The sequence below is a fragment of the Syngnathus acus genome, chromosome 16 (genome assembly GCF_901709675.1).
Source record: "Syngnathus acus chromosome 16, fSynAcu1.2, whole genome shotgun sequence".
Classification (NCBI taxonomy): domain Eukaryota; kingdom Metazoa; phylum Chordata; class Actinopteri; order Syngnathiformes; family Syngnathidae; genus Syngnathus; species Syngnathus acus.
This window is the reverse complement of record NC_051101.1, coordinates 506,185-529,372: the sequence shown is the minus strand read 5'-3', so window position 1 is coordinate 529,372 and position 23,188 is coordinate 506,185. Positions and strand designations below refer to the sequence as shown.

At 46.6% G+C, this 23,188-nt stretch overlaps 1 protein-coding gene across 1 annotated transcript; it reads left to right on the top strand.

Moving 5' to 3' along the window:
- The first annotated feature begins 9,071 nt into the window (after positions 1-9,071).
- LOC119136467 lies at positions 9,072-19,055 on the top strand. The gene is made up of 7 exons (XM_037275015.1): positions 9,072-9,420; positions 17,404-17,587; positions 17,740-17,838; positions 18,258-18,314; positions 18,388-18,561; positions 18,633-18,758; positions 18,845-19,055. The coding sequence occupies exons 2-7, from the start codon at positions 17,405-17,407 to the stop codon at positions 18,854-18,856; spliced, it is 651 nt and encodes a 216-aa protein (XP_037130910.1). The 5' UTR covers positions 9,072-9,420; position 17,404; the 3' UTR covers positions 18,857-19,055.
- The last annotated feature ends 4,133 nt before the right edge of the window (positions 19,056-23,188 follow it).

Here is a 23,188-nt window from a genome sequence, read left to right as displayed (position 1 = left end):
CGCTCGTCCCGGTCACGTGACATGTTTCCCCAGTCGAACCCGCAAAGCTAGCAAAAAATGAGTAAAAATTTCTTTTGAAAAATATAAAAAAAATTGGCTATTCTCTCCCAATTTCATCCATTGGTTCAGGTCAAGACGCTCATCTCGGTCACGTGACATGTTACCTCAGTTGAGCCCGTAAAGCAAGCAAATATAAGCAAGAAACAGAGATGTTTGAAAAGCTTCTTCGGAAAGGGAAAAAAGCCCAATGAGGAGACGGAAGACGAAGAGGCTACGACTTCTAAGAAAAGGAAAGCTGCATTTAAAAGCAAATTTCTGGAGTCCTACTTAAAATATGGATTTATCGCCACAGGTGACTCTGACACGCCAAGCCCACTCTGCATAATATGTGGCGACAGGCTAGCTAACGAGGCAATGAAGCCTTCAAAACTGCTTCGGCACATGGAGACCAAGCATCCTGCATTAAAAGACAAACCTTAACCACTTTGGGTGTCATTGTCTCCGATTACGCCTAGATGGGACCGGCTCGTTTCTGAGAAACAAGCTCAGTGCTCCCACTAATTCAACGTAATGGTGAGTTTTATTTTTATGTCGTTTATACTCCTTTTTATGCCAGTCTATCATTTTATTTCATCGTATTTATATATTTATTATAAATGTATTATTTTTATAAAGGCCGGTCCGCGAAAACATTTCTGACAGGTAACCGGTCCATGGCGCAAAAAAGGTTGGGGACCACTGCCATAAAGCAGGGGGACTCGTTTTTTTTGGCGGGCCGCATTGTCGCCGTAGCTTCTTTCGGAGGGCCATTATGACTGTCAACCAGTGCCGGCTCTACGCAGGGGCAAGAGGGGGCAACGCCCCCTCAAACAGATGTCCTGCCCCCTCGAATCAAACTTTTTGAAGTGAAAAATCCGCTGATAGAAACACACTTTAATCAGCCCCCTCTCTTCTCTCATGTCGGTGCAGTGTGTCCTCACACAGCCTGCTGTCAGGACTCCGCGCCCCTCCGTAAACATCCAATCACTGTGAGTATGCAAATGAGGCAAGACGCAGCCAGAGTGTCAAGTTACAGTCAGCGCGGTAGGAGTTGGAAGAAGCAGTAAAAACTCCACCAAACTCGTCGTAATGACCCGTGATATAACTAATGATTAACGACAACTCAAATAATAGTTAATATAACATTCATATTATATGTTCCCCCCCTGAGAGATTGCCACCTTATTGTGGTCAGGGGGTTTGCGTGCCTCAGTGACCCTAAGAGCAATACCAGCAGAAGCTTTAATCTTCAGGTGGGACACCCAAGCTGGACAGGTCTTAGTGTAGAGGCCTGACAGAGTGCAATCCACTTCTCCAGGTTGAGATCTGGACACACAGCTAACAACTGCCGTGAAGAAAACACTAAGTGTTAAAAATGTGTAAAAAAAAAAAAAAGAACATGCCCCCTTCACATTTCTGACTGCCCCCTCTTATGTGCATTCCTAGAACCGGCCCTGCTTGGCACTCAGCATTAAGGGTTGGAATTGGGGGGTTAGATCACCAAATGATTCCCGGGCGCGGCACCGCTGCTGCTCACTGCTCCCTTCGGGGATGGGTTAAATGCAGAGACAAATTTCGCCACACCCAGATGTGTGTGTGACAATCATTGGGTCTTTACCTTTACCTGTCAACCCAAATAAATGTATGAGCACCTCATATTATATACAGTAAAAGCTACAAAACAAACTGACAAATAACTCGTTTTCAAATCAGATGAGTAAAAACTGGTCAAATATTTAAAAATATATATATATTATTAAAAGTGAAGACAATTTGCAATTCTAGTAATGACACATGAATTTGATGCACAATTTGTCTTCGCGGGCCACATAAAATGATGTGGCGGGCTGTAGTTTGACACCTGTGCCATATAGGGTCAAAACAGGTCAGTTCATCCAACGAGACTTGTCACTGAAAAGGGGGGCGTGGGGGGCGGAACAGGTCGAAAGTGCGCACGGGCCTCACATCACCTCCAGCAGTAGAAAGACTCCGCACGTTTTTATTTTGAAGGGCGAATCTGTGGCATTAAGCTGGAGTGATTTGCCTGGGCGAGAGACGTCACCACTAGGGTCCGTTATAAACGCAAGCAGGCGGTTCGGCTAGCGACGTGATCGTCCACGGACGTGACAGAGTCGTGTCTTGTGCGGGTAGGGCGACCTTCAACGTGTGCTTGTGACGCGCAGGTGCGGCTGGACGACGCGCGACTGTGGACACAGCAAGCTCAGCTGGTTTCCGACACGGAAGCTGCGCCCCATAAACATGTCGGCTCGCCCGCTCGACAACCGGAAGTCAGCCGTGGTGACGAAATGAAAGCACTTGTGGCGCCACTTTTGCTCCTGCTGATCGGTGCCGGTGTTGTGCTCGATTTGGTTCCCCCGTGAGATTTTGTTCCCCCTGCCGCGGGAGCGCGCGCGCCTTGTTTGGAAAGCGAAAAACCGATGCCGTACGGCGTCAGCACTATGTTGTTTTCAATAAAAACATGAAGAACTCACGTTTGCGTCAGTCAATTTTAATTTTTAGAAAGGATCAGTGCCGGCTCTACGCAGGGGCAAGAGCCTCAAACAGATGTCCTGCCCCCTCGAATCAAACTTTTAGAAGTGAAAAATCCGCTGATAGAAACACACGTTAATCAGCCCCCTCTCTTCTCTCATGTCGGTGCAGTGTGTGTCCTCACACAGCCTGCTGTCAGGACTCCGCGCCCCTCCGTAAACATCCAATCACTGTGAGTATGCAAATGAGGCAAGACGCAGCCAGAGAGTGTCAAGTTACAGTCAGTGCGGTAGGAGTTGGAAGAAGCAGTAAAAACGCCACCAAACTCGTCGTAATGACCCGTGATATAACTAATGATTAACGACAACTCAAATAATAGTTAATATAACATTCATATTATATGTTCCCCCCCCTGAGAGATTGCCACCTTATTGTGGTCAGGGGGTTTGCGTGCCTCAGTGACCCTAAGAGCAATACCAGCAGAAGCTTTAATCTTCAGGTGGGACACCCAAGCTGGACAGGTCTTAGTGTAGAGGCCTGACAGAGTGCAATCCACTTCTCCAGGTTGAGATCTGGACACACAGCTAACAACTGCCGTGAAGAAAACACTAAGTGTTAAAAATGTGTAAAAAAAAAAGAAGAACATGCCCCCTTCACATTTCTGACTGCCCCCTCTTATGTGCATTACTAGAACCGGCCCTGGAAAGGATTATTCTCATTTGATGTCTTTAAGTTCATTGGCGTTCTGCCGTTGAAGCGGGGTGCATTCAAAGACCAGTCGTACAGACGGAACACTCAATCACTTCACTTCAAAAGCAACGATAATTACGTGAGCTCTTTGCATAAACCTCGATGCAAAGACACTCCTTTTTTTGGGTACTATTACATGCTACAAGGAGTATATATTACAAAGGATACTTTATACTTACCGTTTTTTTCCGTGTATAATACGCAAAATGTAACTAATTTATTGTCCTAAAATCTGGGGTGCGCATTATACATGAGTACAAATTTTTAAAATTTTTTTTTTTTTTTCTCCTTTTTTTTTAAGAAAATCATGGTACAACAAAACCAACAACAGGACTGACCGACAAAGACGTGGAACAAAAAGACAGGGTGACATTACCAAAGACAGGAACAGAAACCAAACAGACATCATGACAGTAACACATGCAATGATCCGACGGTGAGCGAGGGGCAGACAGGACTTAAATACAAAACACGTTACAAGAACAATAGTGTGTTTGTACTGTGCTCTGGTCATTTCGTCAAAGAAGGGATAATAGTCCTCTTCTCTTCTTGACTGACAATGAATGTGATAGTTTAATACAATCAGCAAATAACAAAATGCGTATTACAGGTAATATTTTATTTCACAACACTTTGCCTTGTTCCTTTCGTCTCTGCTGTTCACTTCAAACACGCTCCATACGAACGCAATGCTCTCGTATCAGACGCTTGCTCGATCACCTGCTCGTTTGCTGTCACAATGTACCCTACACAAATCCGAAACATTTGTTGCGGCTCCGAGTCACGACGAGGGGCAAGTTTTGGTTTCCAAGGGTGTTTTTATTCCTCTTCAACGTCTCTCCCATACAGAGCCGCCTTTTTCACATGTCCGCACGTCACTTTCCTCTCTTTTCATCTGATCGCGGTGGTGCCTTTACGGGCAGTCGGAGAAATCAACGCCAACAAAAAAAAATACATCCAGCCTAGTTAAGACCATACCAAAGACTATAAAAATGGGACCCATTGCCTCCCTGCGTGTGTGACGATCATTGGGACTTAAAAAAAAAAAAAGATTTAAAAAAAAAAATTAAACAAACAAAAAAAATTGGGTGCGTATTATACATGGGTACAGGCTTTTTTCCAGCATCAACATGCCATTTTTAGGGTGCGTATTATACATGGGGGCGCATTATACACGGAAAAAAACGGTAATTGTGATCATCATTCATCCATCCATTTTATTATTCAGGTATTTTCAAAGCAAATGAATATTGTTGCATTTATCAATTTGCTTAAAAATGTCATGCAATATAATTAAAAGCTGACACTATAGCAATGTCAAAGGTGTTCATTTAAGAAAAAGCCACACACGTTTTGTGATCAAATCTTTCATAACGAGAATGATTTGAGTGAATTGATTTGAATGAATAATTGAGAAGAAATTTCACTTCGGAAGGCTCCTTTTGTCCCAAACAAAGTGACAGGTGGTGGGGAGGGGGGATAAAAATTGTAACAGGAACTCTATAAAAAATGTCAACCCGTGAGAATTTGTGCCCCCCTCCCATTTTGAGAACGGTGAGTCCTGGACATTGACTGGCTTTTTTCTGTCTTCCTGGGGGTCTGTTCAGGTAGTGTGGCAAATTTGAACAGGTTCCCTCATTCCTAGGCCAAATTACAGGGGGGAACACATCCTCACGGCTGCCCCGTGAGGATATGTCCCCCCCCCCCCTTATTTTCAGAACGGTGAGTGCTGGACTCCAGCTGTTTTTTTTTTTCTGTCTTCCTGGGGGTCTGTTCAGGTAGTGTGGCAAATTTGAACAGGTTCCCTCATTCCTAGGCCAAATTACAGGGGGGGAACATATCCTCACGGCAGCCCCGTGAGGATATGTTCCCCCCCATTCAAAACAGTGTATATGTGTGTGTGTTTAATTAATGAGGTGCACTTCGATTTACATGTTTGAAAAGCTAAACCAATACATATTTTAGGAGAGGGTTACAAATGTTCTTTTAACTGTTGTATGACTGAGTACTCATTGTGAAGAAATTATTGAATGCATTGTGCAGTTCTAACTTAATAATAACAGAGAAGAAAAAATCCATGTATAATGCGCCCCCATGTATAATGCGCACCCTAAAAATGGCATGTCGATGCTGAAAAAAGCCTGTACCCATGTATAATACGCACCCAAATTTTGACTTTTTTTTTTTCTTCTTTTTTTTTTTAAAGTCCCAATGATCGTCACACACGCGTCTGGGTGTGGTGAAATTTGTCCTCTGCATTTGACCCATCCCCGTGTGATTTGGATCCATCCCCTGGGGGAGCAGTGAGCAGCAGTGAGCAGCAGTGAGCAGCAGTGAGCAGCAGTGAGCAGCAGTGAGCAGCAGTGAGCAGCAGTGAGCAGCAGTGAGCAGCAGTGAGCAGCAGTGAGCAGCAGTGGCGCCGCGCTGGGGAATCATTTGGTGATCTAACCCCCCAATTCCAACCCTTAATGCTGAGTGCCAAGCAGGGAGGCAATGGGTCCCATTTTTATAGTCTTTGGTATGACCCGGCCGGGTTACTTAAGTCCGTAAACATAAAATTATTTCAGAAAAAAGATCATCTTTGGGAACAACCGGATGTTATTCTGCCGGTCAGTATCACTGCGCATGTAGTAGCAAACTCGATAGCAAAGAAATATGTGAGACTCTCAACGGGATCACCAATATTTGAGTGATGTTCCAGTTATTTATCACAATTATTTATTATTATAATAATAATATATATAATATATATAATAATTATTTATTTATTATTCACAATTGTCATGGTGATCTTTCTGGTGATTTCTTAACTAGGCTGGATGTATTTTTTTTGTTGGCGTTGATTTCTCCGACTGCCCAGAAAGGCACCACCGCGATCAGTTAGGTTAAAATGAAGAGAGGAAAGTGACGTTGTAAAGAACCATCCGTGACAAGATTTTCTTCAAAAATTGTTGTACCATGATTTTCTTCACAAAAAAAAATAAATAAATAAAATTAAAAAAAAATTGTACCCATGTATAATGCGCACCCCAGATTTTAGGACAATAAATTAGTTAAATTTTGCGCATTATACATGGGAAAAAACGGTAAATGATTTGTGCAGTGATACATTTATTACTGCACTTTGTCAATTTTGTTGTCCTTATTTTGATCAAACAACTTTGTTTCTTAATCATATAACTGTCATGCTGTCAGGTTTTGTAGGTTGTTTTGTTTTGTCTTGTCCGTCATGTTCTAACTTCCTGTTTTATTTTGTACATCACATTCCAGATCACTGGTCCTTCCGCTGCACGGTCGCCCACTTGACCTCCCCGTTGGTTAACCACTTACACCTGTGTCGTCCGCCCTGATTGTCTGCACCTGTGTCCTTCCCCTTCTGTGTGTGTATTTAGCCTGCGTCTTCCCCTTGTCCTCTGCCAGTGCGTCTTGCAAGCCATGACCACCAGCGACTCCATAGCCACGGATTTAGCCCTTGATTGCCTTGCTCACAGAGACTTTTTGTCCACGCTTTGTGGGTTGTGCGTGAGACCTTGCCTTCGTTTTTTCCTCAGTTTGAGGCACCTTTGTTTTTGCCCTTTTTCCCTCAGTTTGAGGCGCCTTTGTTTTTGCAGCGGTCATCCGCCGAAGAAATAAAACACCTTGAACTGTCGAAACTCTGCATTCGAGTCCTCTCCCTGCCTGAGCCTGACAATAACACAGTGATCCCCAACCTTTTTTGCGCCACGGACCGGTTACGTGTCAGAAATATTTTCGCGGACCGGCCTTTATATAAATAAATAATAGATTTATATAACTAAATAATACATTTATATAAATAAATACATTTATAACAAATATATGAATACGATGAAATAAAATGATACGACTGGTGTTGGATTTGGTCCACAATTTAGGGAGCGCTATCTGCGCCTTACGGCAAAAGCCATTGCCAATCACCTGTTATCCAATTCACTCACTGCGTGCTCGTTTAATTTCTTCAGATTTAGGAAAATGCAAAGACACTGAAGCAGAAATTAGACTTACACAGGTTGGTTGAGTTCAATCATAATTCTTGTTAAGAAAGCTCTGTTTTCAGGAAAGTACAATACAGCGCTGGGCCCTTCAAGAGCAGAAAGTCTCCATTCAGAAAAGGCAACGTTCAAGGTTCTTTGGTGAGCTTATATTCAGTTGCCCAGGCCGGTGTGGGGCGAGTTTGATGGGTGATGAGTCGTTGGGGTGGGGCGAGTTCGCAGTAGAGTTTGATTCCATGGGAGTGGGTGCTGGTTCTGGACGATTCGGTGTGTGTGTGGGGGCTGTTGTCTTCCATCCCGTCTTTCGGCCTTGGTGATCATCTTTGGCCGAGTCCTTGGCTGTCTCCTTTTGGCACCAGCTGGTTTTTATCTCCGAGTGACCTTCCTGTAAACATTCTCCTCCATCCTTGCACATATACTGTCGTACCTCATTCTTTCACTTTTGTCATTTTGTACGAATTTATGTGAGCTTTTTGGCTGTAACATCATTAATCTATTACTGTTCCCTGACTATGCAAAGTTAGTTCTTTTGATACTCCATGTCTTTGCTCACATCATTATATTCTTAGTTTAATCATGCTTCCCACCATATCTATTCTTTGTTAGGCAAAACATTTCCCTCTGTGCAGAGCGTTCAGTAGTAATCGAAAAGCTGGCGTCCCGCATTAGGCGACATATGACGTTTAGTCAAAACACAAGATATAATCAAGTACTGAACGGTCAAGACGACTCTGGCCGTGTCCATGATTTAGAGAGAAAACATCAGGCATGCATTACACAGTTCCTTAAGGGTCATTAAGCTATTTAGGCAACATATCAAAAGACATTTATTTTGCAGTGCACAGAAATACATATTGAATCGTGAAGTTGTAGCAACCTCTGTTATTATCTTATATCAGCGTATCTGTTATTGTGGCTAGGCGGGTTTTGTGTCTTTTGACCCTATTCCTTCACTGGCATAAAAACAAGTATAAACGACATTAAAATAAAACTCACCATTACATTGAATTAGTGGGAGCACTGAGCTTGTTTCTCAGAAACGAGCCGGTCCCATCTAGGCGTAATCGGAGACAATGACACCCGAAGTGGTTAAGGTTTGTCTTTTAACGCAGGATGCTTGGTCTCCATGTGCCGAAGCAGTTTTGAGGGCTTCATTGCCTCGTTAGCTAGCCTGTCGCCACATATTATGCAGAGTGGGCTTGGCGCGTCATAGTCTTTTAAATGCAGCTTTCCTTTTCTTAGAAGTCGTAGCCTCTTCTTCTTCCGTCTCCTCATTGGGCTTTTTTCCCTTTCCGAAGAAGCTTTCCAAACATCTCTGTTTCTTGCTCATTTTTGCTTGCTTCGCGGGCTCAACTGAGGTGACATGTCACGTGACCGAGACGAGCGTCTTGACCTGAACCGACGGATGTAATTGGGAGAGAATCGCCAATTTTTTTACATTTTTCAAAATAAATACTTACTCATTTTTGCTAGCTTTGCGGGCTCGACTGGGGAAACACGTCACGTGACCGGGACGAGCGTCTTGACCTGAATTATTTGATCGTCGATTAAAACAAATTTATTTATTTTTTCTGTGTGGCTTGGCGGCCCGGTACAAAGTGACCCACGGACCGGTACCGGTCCGCGGCCCGGTGGTTGGGGACCACTGAAATAAAGCATGTTACCCGGGGTCACACGCGCCCCCCCCTGGCATCGCACCTCTATTTGAGAAGGACTGCCTTACACCATCAGCTACTCCTTAGTGTGGATTGCGGGAAATGATTTGGGGTGCCTTCACGTGGCTTCGGGAACTCTTGCAATGGTCTTCAAATGTGACTTCCGTGTATTGGCACTCATATTTTGACGTTTTGGCCAACAAAATGACTGCTCCGCACTCTGTATTAGTTCTGGATTATTACTTCAAACTATGTATGTCCTACCAGTACATAATGACGCAGTCAATGTTTGTTCTCGTCGAGCACGTGAGGCGGTGTGGTTCATGTTACTCCTTTTAACGGATGGCCTTAAACGCATCAACGAACTCGCCTGGCGTGGCCACTTGACAAGACTGCGCACTTACCTTCTTAACCACCAATTATTGAACTTATTTGCGGTATTAGGAAGTGTAGTGTGAAGGGCCACCGAGCATCGGGTGAGTTTGCTTTCCTTCGTCTTTCGGAGACGTTCTCGTCACGTTACTTGTCTTACTTCCTGCTTTCCACTCGTCACAAACTTGTGAACACATTTCTGAAGCTATTTTAAACGTGCATGTCAATAATACGTTTTCATTTTGAAAAATGACAAAAAAAATACAACATGGTGAGGCATATAACAAATTACATTTATTTATTTTGAAAACCGGATGTCTTTACATGATATCGCGCTGCTATGTTTTCTCTCTGCGGGCTGGGGCTATTGTAAATGTGCATGTCAACAGCACATTTTTAACTTAAAAAATGACAAAAATACAACATGGTGAGGCACAGGGGCGGATTTAGGGTTCTAGGAGATCAGAGGCTTAACCCAGATTTATTTATTTATTATTCATTTCTTTTTATGTACATTTATTTTCAATTTAGTTTTTAGTTTTTAGTCTAACTTTTTTGTTAGTTCTTTATTCTCAGATGGGTTGTTGCAGCAGATAGAACCCTTTTTATTTAGTCTTAAAAAGACTAAACTAAGGCCAAATAGCTTCTACTATTTAAGTTGTACTTTTACAATTTTGCACACTATACATGTTTCACAGCAGATTGCGATTACTATACTGTTATTTATTTGTTTCTGCAATGTCAGTTGACACTTAAATGCACTAAATGTTACAAACTGGATTCGGTTGAAGTTGGGAAATTGTGTAAAATGTAAATAAAAACAAAATACAATAATTTGAAAATCCTTTTCAACCTATATTCAATTGAATACACTACAAAGACCACATATTTAATGCTCAAACTCATAAACTTTATTTAATTTTTCAAATAATAATTAACTTGGGGGCGGCTCGGTGGGGCACTGGGTAGCACGTCCGCCTCACAGTTAGGAGGGTGCGGGTTCGATTCCACCTCCGGCCCTCCCTGTGTGGAGTTTGCATGTTCTCCCCGGGCCCGCGTGGGTTTTCTCCGGGCACTCCGGTTTCCTCCCACATCCCAAAAACATGCTTGGTAGGCCGATTGAAGACTCCAAATTGTCCCTAGGTGTGAGTGCGAGTGCAAATGGTTGTTTGTCTCTGTGTGCCCTGCGATTGGCTGGCAACCGGTTCAGAGTGTCCCCCGCCTACTGCCCGATGACGGCTGGGATAGGCTCCAGCACACCTGCGACCCCCGTGGGGACTAAGCGGTTCAGAAAATGGATGGATGGATGGATAATTAACTTAGAATTTCATGGCTACAACACGTGCAGTAGAAGTTGGGAAAGGACATGTTTACCACTTCGTTACATCACCTTTCCTTTTAATAACACTCAATAAACGTTTTTGAAGAGAGGTGACTAATTGTCTTAGCTTCTCATGTGGAATTCTTTCCCATTCTTGCTTGATGAACCGCTTCAGTTGTTCAACAGTCCGGGGTCTTCCCTGTTGTATTTTACGTTTCATAACGCGCCACACATTTTCAATGGGAGACAGGTCTGGCCTGCAAGCGGGCCAGGGGAGAACCTGGACTCTTTTACTTCGAAGCCACGCTGTTGTAACACGTGCAGAATGTGGCTTGGCATTATCTTGCTGGAATAAGCAGCGGTGTCCATGAAAAAGACGTCACTTGGATGGCAGCATATGTTGCTCCAAAATCTGTATGTACTTTTCAGCATTTATGTTGCCTTCACAGAAATGTAAGTCACCCATGCCATGGGAACGAATGCACCCCCATACCATCACAGATGCTGGCTTATGAACTATGCGTTGATAACAGTCCGGATGGTCCGCTTCCTCTTTGGTCCGGAGGACACGACGTCCAGTGTTTCAAAAAACAATTTGAAAAGTGGACTCATCAGACTACAAAACACTTTTCCATTGTGCATCAGTCCATTTTACATGAGCTTGGGCCCAGAGAACCCGGCGGCGTTTCTGGATGTTGTTCATAAACGGCTTTTGCTTTGCATGGTAGAGTTTTAACCCGCACTTACTGATGTAGTGACGAACGTTTTGTGGCGATCTGGACTTTGAAGCGGGGACATTAAAGGCGCTCGGTCTGCTCCGTCCTGTGGCGTCGCCGGACTCGCCTGCTATTCCTCCCCCGGTTGGGCGTCCGGGCCAGGCTGGCGGCCAACCCAGCTCGCCCGGCCGTGCCTTCCATTCTTCTGGCGAACGTTCGATCGCTGGACATCAACATGCCTGCTGAGTTCTACGGATCGGACAGTGCGTAACTGCTGTGCATCTGGAGCGGCTGGCGTGCTATCGGGCGGACCGGGCCATTGTACGAGGGGGAACATCGCGAGGAGGTGGACTGTGCGTCTACATCCGTGACGAATGGTGCCGGGACTCTGTTGTGGGATGCTAGCACTGCTCGCCACTGGCGAAGTTTGTGATCTCCAGGCTGTTGGCGTCCTGAACTCTCTCCCCCGTTGTTTACTTGTATGTTAATCATGTACTGTGTCTCGTCACCGTGGGATAGGGGAAACGAAATTTCGGTTTCTTTGTGTGTCTTAGCATGAAGGAATTGACAATAAAGCTGACTCTGACTCTGAACTGTATTTACTGACAGTGGTTTTCTGAGGTTTTCCTAAGCCCATTTGGTGATATCCTTTACACACTCATGTCGGTTTATAAGGCAGTGCCGTCTGAGGGATCGAAGTTCACGGTCATTCAGTCTTGGTTTCCGGCCGTGGCGCTTACATGCAGTGATTTCACCAGATTCTCTGAACCTTTTGATGATATTATGGACCATAGATGTTGAAATCCCTAAATTCCTTGCAATTTTGCTTTAAGAGATGTTGTTCTTAAACTGTTCAACTATTTTCTCACGCAGTTGTGGACAAAGTGGTGAACCTCGCACCATCCTTGCTTGTGAATGACTGTGTGTTTGGGGAAGCTCCTTTTATACCCAATCATGGTACCCACCTGTTCCCAATTAGCCTGATCACATGTGGGATGTTCCAAATAGGTGTTTGATGAGCTTTTCTCAGCTTTCTCAGTATTTTTTGCCACCTTTCCCAACTTCTACTGGACGTGTTGCAGCCATGAAATTCTAAGTTAATTATTATTTGGCAAAAAACAATTAAGTTGATCAGTTTGAACGTTAAATGTTGTCTTTGTAGTGTATTCAATTGAATATGGGTTGAGAAGGATTTTCAAATCGTTGCACTGTCAAACCTCGGTTTTCGACCACAATCCGTTCCAGAAGGCGGTTCGAGAAGCAAGTTGGTCGAATTCCGAATCTATATTTCCCATTACAAATAATGGGAAAAAACTTAATCCGTTCCAAGACTAAAATAAACGCCTTTTTTAAGCATATTTTCATTTGTGCATTTTTGTCCGACCTGCAGCGCACCGTTGAACGCGCAACAGTAGCGCGTCGCCAACCGCGCAACTGCACCGCTCTGGTCGCATTATTGTGACAGAGCCGTTGCTGAAATTTAGAAAATATTTTTAAAGTCCTGATGTACTTTCCAAAATTGAAGTGGACCTAAGTGCGCAGGGAGCTTAATTTTGTCCGATCGTGCAACTGCAGCGCACCGCCGAACGCGCAACCGTAGTGCGTCGCTGACCGCGCAACTGCACCGCGCTGGACGCATTATTGTGACAGAGTCGTCGCTGAAATTTTGAAAATATTTTTAAAGTCCTGATGTACTTTCCAAAATTTAAGTGGACCTCAATGCGCAGGGAGCTTAATTTGGTCCGATCGCGCAACCGCAGCGCGCCGGGCGCTCACTGTCGCATTGCTTTAAGAACGTATTTGTGTTTTCGGATGGCTTTACTGCTCCCACTTGCTTTCTTTGGAGGCATGATTAGGGGTTAATACAATCCTCAAAGTAACGAAAATACAATAACAACGGAGTCAGTCGGTATCCGGGCCGCGCGGTCGGGTTTTCTTGGGTCCTCCCGGCTCATCTCGCGAGGTTCGACCTCCGAATTTTGTTCGACAACCGAAGCAAAAAATCTCGAAATTTTTGTTCGAATTCCGATTTGTTCGAGAACCGGGACGTTCGAAAACCGAGGTTTGACCGTATTTTGTTTTTATTTACATTTTACACAATTTCCCAACTTCAACCGAATCCGGTTTGTATTAATAGACCAGGGGTGGCCAACCAGTCAGAGACTAAGATCCACATTTTTTACTGTGTCATCGCAAAGAGCCACATCATACACATGAGCACTAGGGGTGTAAATCGCGGGTTTTGTCACGATACGATATCATATCGATACAAAGGACCACGATACGATTATTGCCGATATCTTAAAGCCTGCTGTGATTCATTCACGATACATCACGATATAGTGCTCCACAATCGATATTTTTATTTTAATTCTTTTTTTTAAATAAAAAATATAGAACAATATCCTGATTTATAACAATTCATACGCAAAATCAACAAGGTACTGCAAACTCTTTATTTAGGAAATTACAAGAGTATTGTAGTATACAAAGTGCTTATTTTAACACTGAACTTTATCGAATTCCTATATTTTTTCTCATATAAGTAAAGAAAAATGAATATTCTTTCTTTTTTTGTAATACCATTAACTTTAAAGTGCATTACTGAACTATTTATTTACAATAATTTTAATTGTCCGTTGAGCCATCTTTTCTTTGGAATCCAAAGTGCTTCCAAACGAATGACTTGAAGCCCAAAGGGGAGCGAATTTCCTCATCTTCTTGGACACTAGCCATAGCACCAGCCCAGGAGCCGCGTAGTTGTCGGCTCCCCTTTCACGTACCTGCTCTGCTCACAACACAGCACGCCGCGTACTGCTCCCGGAAAGAGGAAGCAAGCAACAATGAACTGGATTTCAAAATAAAGTCGCGTCTAATGTCCGAGGTCAAACACGGCGATATAAATCGATGTTTACGTTTAGCATCGATGCCAATAAATCGTAGAGCATTATATCGATTAATCGATGTGTATCGATGAATCGTTACACCCCTAATGAGCACACATGAACACCCCCCCCACACGCACGCACGCGCACACGCACACGCACACACGCACACGCACACACACACGCACACACACCCCTCTGCTCAGCCAAATTTATTGTATGACATTATTATGTCACGCACCAACATGATAATGACAAATTGACTCCTACAGTACTAAAACCACAGACCAAAGACCACATTTTCAACAATGAGCATTGTGTGCATTGTCTCACACAGACAAACTCTCAGTTCAACAAATTCCACAAACAAAAACATAAGTTTTTTTCACTTACTATGTGTGGCGGGACAGACCATTCGTTTGAGTTCGTCGTTTTCAGGAGACAAGATTTCAATAACGTCACTGAGGCATATTTTAACGAACTCCACTTCATTGTATGGCTTTTTAGCCCGTGCAATGTTCCAAGCCAGTTGAAACAATGCAAGTGTGACAGTCTCTGAGTGCTTCGTAATTTTTTTGAAAAACTGTACCTATTTTTCTGCCTGACTTTTCAAAGTCTCCAAACTTGTGCTTGCGAAATTCAGTCCCTTTTGCAAAGTCCTTATCGATATTGGCATGAAGTGAGCTGAAGTGGCGCTGACCATTTGAAGCTTTTAAATGCGCCAATGACGTCCGACATATCAGGCAGAATGGCTTGCCATAGCGTTCAACAAAAAACAACTTTAACTCTGTTAAAAACGTCCTGTGTTCATCGTCATATATTCGTTTAGCTGTGCATTTTTTCCTTGCCATTTTGGCAAGCGTCTTGTCAGCCTTTCTGGACCTAATGGGCCCCCGTAGTCACAGTCGCCATTCATAAAAAAAGCGGGCAAAACCAATTCACCTCACGCGCATGCGCGTTTGACCAAAATACCATATTGAACTCAAGCGAAGCAAATACGCACGAAAAATAAACACAAATGTTGATATGAACGTAAAAGAGCCGCATGAAACTAGCCAAAGAGCCGCATGCGGCTCGCGAGCCGCGGGTTGGCCACCGCTGTAATAGACAGTCACATTACTGGTAGCGCACCGCCGAACGCGCAACCGTAGCGCGTCGCCGACCGCGCAACTGCACCGCGCTGGTCGCATTATTGTGACAGAGCCGTCGCTGAAATTTAGAAAATATTTTTAAAGTCCTGATGTACTTTCCAAAATTTAAGTGGACCTCAGTGCGCAGGGAGCTTAATTTTGTCCGATCGCGCAACTGCAGCGCATCGCCGAACGCGCAACAGTGGCGCGTCGACGACCGCGCAACTGCACCGCGCTGGTCGCATTATTGTGACAGAGCCGTCGCTGAAATTTAGAAAATACTTTTAAAGTCCTGATGTACTTTCCAAAATTTAAGTGGACCTCAGTGCGCAGGGAGCTTAATTTGGTCCGATCGCGCAACCGCAGCGCACCGCCGAACGCGCAACAGTAAGCGCGTCGCTGACCGCGCAACTGCACCGCGCTGGTCGCATTATTGTGACAGAGCCGTCGCTAAAATTTAGAAAATATTTTAAAAGTCCTGATGTACTTTAAAAAATTCAAGTGGACCTCAATGCGCAGGGAGCTTAATTTGGTCCGATCGCGCAACCGCAGCGCACCGCCGAACGCGCAACAGTAGCGCGTCGCCGACCGCGCAACTGCACCGCGCTGGTGACAGAGCCGTCGCTAAAATTTTGAAAATATTTTTAAAGTCCTGATGTACTTTCCAAAATTTAAGTGGACCTTAAGAGAGCTTAATTTAGTCCGATCGCGCAACCGCAGCGCCCCGGGCGCTCACTGTCGCATTGCTTTAAGCGCGTCTTTGTGTTTTAGGATGGCTTTACTGCTCCCACTTGCTTTCTTTGGAGGCATGATTAGGGGTTAATACAATCCTCAAAGTAACGAAAATACAATAACAACGGAGTCAGTCGGCATCCGGGCCGCGCGGGCGGGTTTTCTTGGGTCCTCCCGGCTCATCTCGCGAGGTTCGACCTCCGAATTTTGTTCGGCAACCGAAGCAAAGGAATCTCGATTTTTTTTTTTTTTTTTTTTTTTTTTTTTTTTCTCGAATTCCGATTATTTCGAGAACCGGGACGTTCGAAAACCGAGGTTTGACTGTAAAATAAATAGATGCAGCTCACTGACAACAAGTGCTGCTATTTGAGCTAATTTTAGAACAGTCCTGCGGGCGACTCATGCGGTCCTCACGGGCGACCTGGTGCCCGCGGGCACCGTGTTGGTGACGCCTGCTTTACATGTATCATGTGGATAGGTACTATTATTTTTATGAATGAAATACAATTTATTTGGAACCATTTGTTCGGCCTTGGAATCCCTCGCCCCCCCCCTCCCTTTGCTATTCCTAACACCGGCCTCTCCTGTCCCCCGCCGCCCGCCGCCCTCTTAGAGAGGCGGGTAGGGAGGGGCGGGGCAAGAGGAGAGGGCTGCTCTTCTGATATGTATGCACGAAGAACGAACGAACGAATCCCGACACGATTCTCAGCAGCAAACTGAAATCACGTGACAATATAGATTTGAGGATTTGAGATGGAACTGACTGAGCTAGAAAACTGGCAATTTTTTTTCTTCTTGAGAGCGCTCGTGCGCCCCCACGTGGACTGCGCCCTGGGCGGTCGCCCATATTGCCCATAGCAAACACCGGCCCTGGATTAAGGACTATATAAACAAACGACTTGACTTGACTTGGTCGCTGTCGCTACAAATGAGTGAGTCTCTGCCCAACAGCACAAAGTCCCTTGCTTGTGCCACTACTGACAAGCTCGCCCTTTTCCAAGCTCTTCACATGAAGTTGAAGGGCCTTGCGCGTCTCACAGAACAGCCGAGGTCTGCGCATGTAGCCAATGTCGTTGTCACGGTTGCTTGACTGTGGCAAAAAGCAGAGAAAGCGGGGCCGAGCGCTGTTCATGCCACATGTCCAAAAAATCGTATGCCCGAAACAATGTACAATGGGCTCGCAGTGCCAACGTAGCTCAAAAGGACAAGCGTGTGTTGCCACTTTTCTCACGCAAGGGGCTTGTTTCGAAGCGGGCCCTCTTGCGGGACTCGCTTGTATTGCACCCATGTTGTTGTGTTTCAGCATGGCAGCGTCTTCGTCCGTCACGAGTGTGGGTGGCATACTGATCATCACGCGGGTCGTACGGCAAGATGGCGGAAACGCGTTACAGAGGGACGCGGCGCCGGCTCCGCCTGCTCATGCGGGTCCCGCCGAGAAGGACCCGGGGGACGCTGACCACCAGCGAAGGGAGCTCCAGGGCCTCGGGGTGAGTGCGCGCCTTCTGCGAAGCGCCGGGATGCTGTGCCAAACTAAGGCGTGCCTGCGTGCCTGCGTGCGTGCGTGCGTGCGTGCGTGCGTGCCTGCGTGCGTCCCTGCGTGCGTCCCTGCGTGCGTCCCTGCGTGCATCCCTGCGTGCAGGTGGTCCAAGTGGCGGTGGGGCTGCTGTGTGTCCTCTTCAGCCTGACGGCCATCTCGCACTTCCTGGTTGCGCACGTGGTCTTCTGCGGCGGCGTCTGGGTGAGTCGACGTGTCACCCAACATGTGAAATGTTTAAGCGGCGGAAGAAGGATGGACGGAATTCTACGAGCCAACAGCATGGTCTCGTATTAATTGCAATGCGTTTAATTGGCTATGAGATGGAGCGTGAATCAAAGAAAACAAAAACGATGTATCCGCGTTCCCGGTTCGAAAGGTAGGACGTAACAGTGCGCTAGTGGTTGAAACGGGGTAATGTGCTCCCAGTTTCTGTGGGTTAAGAAAATAGCCAGACGCTGATAATGGCCATCATTGGTCTCTGACCAGTGAGATGGAACGTGATTGGTCTCGGACCAACGAGATGGAACGTGATTGTGCCACACGCGTCATGTGACGAGACAAAGCCACGGCCTGTCATATGTTTTCCGTCATGTCACGTGTTGGACTCGCTCCGTCTGCAGTTTGTGGCGTGCGGTTGGGTGACGATGGGGGCTCGCAGGCGGACCTCAGCCACGCTGGTGAGTCTCCATTTGATGATGCGGCGCCGCCTTGCCTGCCGCCATCGGTCAGCCTGTTTGCTATGTGGCGCAGATGCGGGTGTGTCTGTGGTCCAATGCCGTCGCCATCCTGCTGAGCCTGGGAGGCGTGGCCTACCTGAGCTGGCTGCTGGCAACCCGCTGGCCCTCAACAGACGTCTGCGGCTTGCGCCCGGACAACCAATACGAAGCATGGAGCCGCTGCGTTGCCAGTCTGCGCTTGTTGAATGCAAGTTTGTCGGCGTGTGCGCCAGCTTGACGGCAGATCACGAGGACTCAAGTTCTTGAGCCTTGTTCCAGATCCTGGTGCAGGGCCTGCGCGGCCTCTTCCTGCTTCTGCTGCTCCTGCAGGCTGCCGTCTGCGCGGCAATCTGCGTCTTGACTGCCAAGGCCATCAAGACAGGCTCCCGCTACGCGCCCATCACGGTAAGGCGTTGCCCATCGTCTTTCGCCCGCCGAGTTGCCCGAGTTAAAGCGGACGATGGACAAGTCTCGCATTTGACTCTTCCCAGTCGAAGCAATGAAGTGGCCGCTTCCTGCCCAAAGTCGCCGTGGCCACCCGACCTCACACACCATTGGAACATCGGATTCCAAGGCCAGTGGACGAGGCGTAATGGCAACACCGTTGGTTTTCTTAAGACCATAGCCAGAGCGACGTTCCAACATTCCAGCAACATTGCTGCATTCCTACTGCGGCTTTTTTGTTGAAATAAACCAGCATAGGCAACTGTCAACCGGCCTCTTTGAGGTTTTTCAAGCCAGGCGCTGCTTGTGTGACCGGCAAGCTTGCTCAAAGAACGCACGCAAACACACTGAATAAATTTATGCACATCATATACACTCGTCAATCGGTGGAAAGTTTGAACGCGGGTCCTAATCTGATGTGCACACACAGATTTGCGTTCTCTTGTGACATGCGCGTGCTTTGCCTCTTATACGGCTCTTTATCTTTCATTGACGGATGTGCAAAATGTCCTAAGTATGGAGCGTTTTGAGCTTTGCTCAAAAACCCACAATCCCATGCGGCAGAATATACCGGAGCGCAACTCTGGCGATGGCCTGTCAGTCAGATTTGTTTACGCCACGACAACTTTTTAATGGACGCAAATGTCCAGAGCGATGGAGAAGTACATGGCGACCGTTTTGCCACCTGCCAACAAATTGCCTTCCTATTTGGACTGTGCAAACAAATTGCCTTCCGATTTGGACCGTCCAAACTTGGACCGAGAGACGCTGATCCACCCGGCGTGCTTTCATGCATCCTGTCAACTATCCAGAGGCGGTCCTGGCTACTTTTGCGCCCTAGGCGAACCATCCATCGGGGCACCCAAAAAAAACAACTTTTGGCAAACACCATCCGGTCCGTTAAACAACCTTAACTTAACATTGATCGCGTCACGTATGCGTGCATCAGGTAATGCGGCCATAACGTAGTGCGTGCACTGTCCCATTTTTTTTTGTTTTTTTGCGTGCACATTTTACACATAATAATAATAATAATAATAATATTTCATTAAATTTGTATAGCGCTTTTCAAAAACCCAAAGACGCTTACAGGGAACAAGGCAAAGACATACATGAGGGGAGGGGGACGGGGAAGAAACAATCGGATAAAATTAAGAAGAGGAAACCAGTTATGGGTAGGGGAGGTCATGAGCTTGGGAGAAGAGGTAAGTTTTTAAACGGGACTTAAATATGGGGAGTGTGGGTGAGTCACAGACAGACTGAGGGAGAGAGTTCCAGAGTCGGGGTGATGTGCAGGAGAAGGCTCTGTCACCGAAGGATTTGAGTTTAGATTTTGGGACTGTCAGACGTGAAGTATTGGAGGATCGGAGGGGACGGTTGGGGCAGTAGGGGACAAGGAGGTCGGATAGGTAAGTGGGAGCCAGGTGGTGAAGGGCTTTGAAGGTGAGGAGGAGTATCTTGAAAATGATACGCTCCTTAATGGGGAGCCAGTGAAGAGAGTGGAGAACAGGAGTGATGTGTTCACGGGACCGGGTGTGGGTAAGGAGGCGGGCAGCAGAGTTTTGGACTAGTTGAAGTCTATGGAGTGAGTGAGCAGTGATTCCAGTGAGAAGGGAGTTGCAGTAGTCAAGCCGGGATGAGATGAAGGCGTGGATGAGAGATTCAGCGGCAGGGAGCGAAAGGCAGTGTGGGGTCAAAAATAACGCCAAGGTTGCGTGCCAGAGGGGAGGGAGTGATGTTTGAGGAGTCAATGGTGAGTGTGATGGATCCAGTTTTATTAAGGGAGGATTTAGTGCCTATGAGGAGGAGCTCTGTTTTGTCACTGTTGAGTTAGAGAAAGTTGTGGGTCAGCCATGCTTTTATTGTAGAGATGCAGGTTTCAAAATGGGTGAGGGAAGGGTTACGGGTTGGTGTCGTACGTATATAGATCTGGGTGTCATCAGCGTAGCAGTGGAAGTCCAGATTGAGTTTGCGGATGACAGTACCAAGGGGAAAGAGGTAACAGATGAATAGGAGGGGGCCAAGAACTGAGCCTTGGGGGACCCCTTGTGTAACTGGGGAGAGGATGGATGTGTGACCGGAGAGAGAGATGAACTGGTTTCTGTTGGTGAGGTAGGAGGTGAGCCAGTCGAGTGCAGTGCCCTCAACACCTAGTTGGCGCAGCCTTTGGAGGAGGATGGAATGGTTCACAGTGTCAAAGGCTGCGCTAAGGTCAAGTAGTAGTAGGATGTTGAGGGCACCAGAGTCTGCAGAAATGAGGAGATCGTTGGTGACTTTAACTAGAGCTGTTTCAGTGCTGTGAAGTGGGCGGAATCCGGACTGGAAGGGTTCATAGAGGTTGTTGGACTGGAGATGGGTGTGGAGTTGGGCGGAGACAATGCGTTCGAGGGTTTTGGAAAGGAATGAAAGGTTGGAGATGGGACGGTAGTTGGAGAGGTTGAGTGGGTCCAAGGTGGGCTTTTTGAGGATGGGGGTGATGGCTGCAAGTTTATAGACAGTGGGAAAGTGGCCAAGGGATAGAGACTGATTAAAAAGGGTGGTGAGGTGGGGGAGGAGGACAGGGAGGCAGGCCTTAGTTAAGGTCGTTGGAAGAGGGTCGAGAGAGCAGGTGGTTGTCTTGGATGAGGTAATGATGTCTAGGATAGTGGAGGAGTCGACAAGGGAGAAGGCAGTGAGAGAGGGGAAGGGCGGGAGGTCAGGAAGGGGGGGCAGGAGGACAGGGGAGGTGGGGGAGGAGGAGTTATTGATGGTGTCGGTCAGAGAACTGTTGATTTGGGCGATTTTGTTGTTAAAGTTGGCAAGGAAGGAGTTACAGAGGGCGGGTGAGGAGGGTGACTTGGTGACCGGTGGCTGGAGCAATTTGTTGACGGTGGAGAACAGTATGCGGGGGTTTCGGTTGGTGTTATTAATGAGAGATGAGAAGTAAGCAGATTTGGCAGCAAGAAGAGCATCACGATAAGAGGAGATGTGTTGTTTAAAGGTTTCGGCATGGACGGTGAGGCGGGTTCTTTTGTAGAGGCGTTCGAGTTGACGGCCAGTTTGCTTCATGGTGCGGAGTTCCGGTGTGTACCAAGGGGCAGAGTTAGTGAATGTAACAGAGGAAGTTTTCCAGGGGGCTAGGGAATCAAGGGAGTCAGAAAGGATGTTGTTGAGCGTGGTGGCAAGGTCATCAGGGGAGGAAGAAGTGGGGTCGGAGGGAAGAGCAGAGGATAAGAGCTGGCAAAGCGTGATTGGGTTTACAGTCTTGATGTTGCGGTAGGAGATGGTGCGTTTTGTGGATTTATGAGGCGAAGGTAGAGGGGCGGAGAAGAGGATGCAGAGATGATCTGACAGTGGAAAGGTGAGAGGACGGGGGTTGGATGTGAGTGGAAAGGAGGAGCATACTATATCCAGGGTGTGGCCTTTGGTGTGGGTGGGGAAGTTGATGTGCTGGGTGAGATGAAAGCAGTCCAGAAGGGAGATGAAGTCAGACGTCAGTGGAGCAGTTGGCTGGTCGATGTGGATGTTGAAGTCACCGATTAGTAGGAGGCGATAGGAGACTGAGGATACGATGGTGAGAAGTTCAGAAAGTTCAGAAAGAAAAGACGGATGTGACTTGGGGGGGCGGTAGATAAGAACAGCAGTAGTAGAGTTGGGGAGGGAAAAAGCGAGATATTCAAAGGATGAAATAGATGGGAGGTTGAGGTCCAATTCAGTGATGGATAGGGACCGCTTATGGAGGACAGCAATACCACCTCCTCGCCCAGAGAGGCGGGGTTTGGCGATGTAGCTGTAGTTAGACGGAGTGGCTTGGTTGAGAGTAAAATAGTCCAGGGGCTGTTGCCATGTTTCACAGAGAAGGAGCAGATCCAAATTATTGTCCAATAGTAGTTCGAAAATAACTAGTGATTTGTTGGAGAGGGAGCGACAGTTCAGCAGTGCGAGGGAGATGGATGAAGGAGCGGGGGTGGGGGAGCGGAGATTGTTGAAGTTGACAGTACGGAAGGTGGGGGTGACGGGGGGGCGAGAGTTAGTTCAGAAAGAGGGGATGGGTGAGCCATCAGGGAAATGTCGGTTAAAAGATAGTCCGGAGCTACGGTGGATGTAGCGGCGACGGCGGAGGATCCCAGCCTTGCTGGCAGCTGAGGCAGCAGCAGCAGGGAGACGGTGATTATTGTTGAAATGATGAAGATCAGCAGCAGTGTAGACAATTGGACGAGAAGTTAGTGGAATGGAAGCCCGGAGTAGCAGAAGTGATAGTTCATGCAGGAGATGAGACGTGACAGCAGCTGGGAATAATCCAGGTAAAATGGTAGAAATAACTAGTAGCTGGTTAACTAGAAGTTGGTAGGCAGTGAAATGCATGGAAGCAGCAGTGGACCGAGTCGTGATGTTGGTGGAGTGGGTGGTGG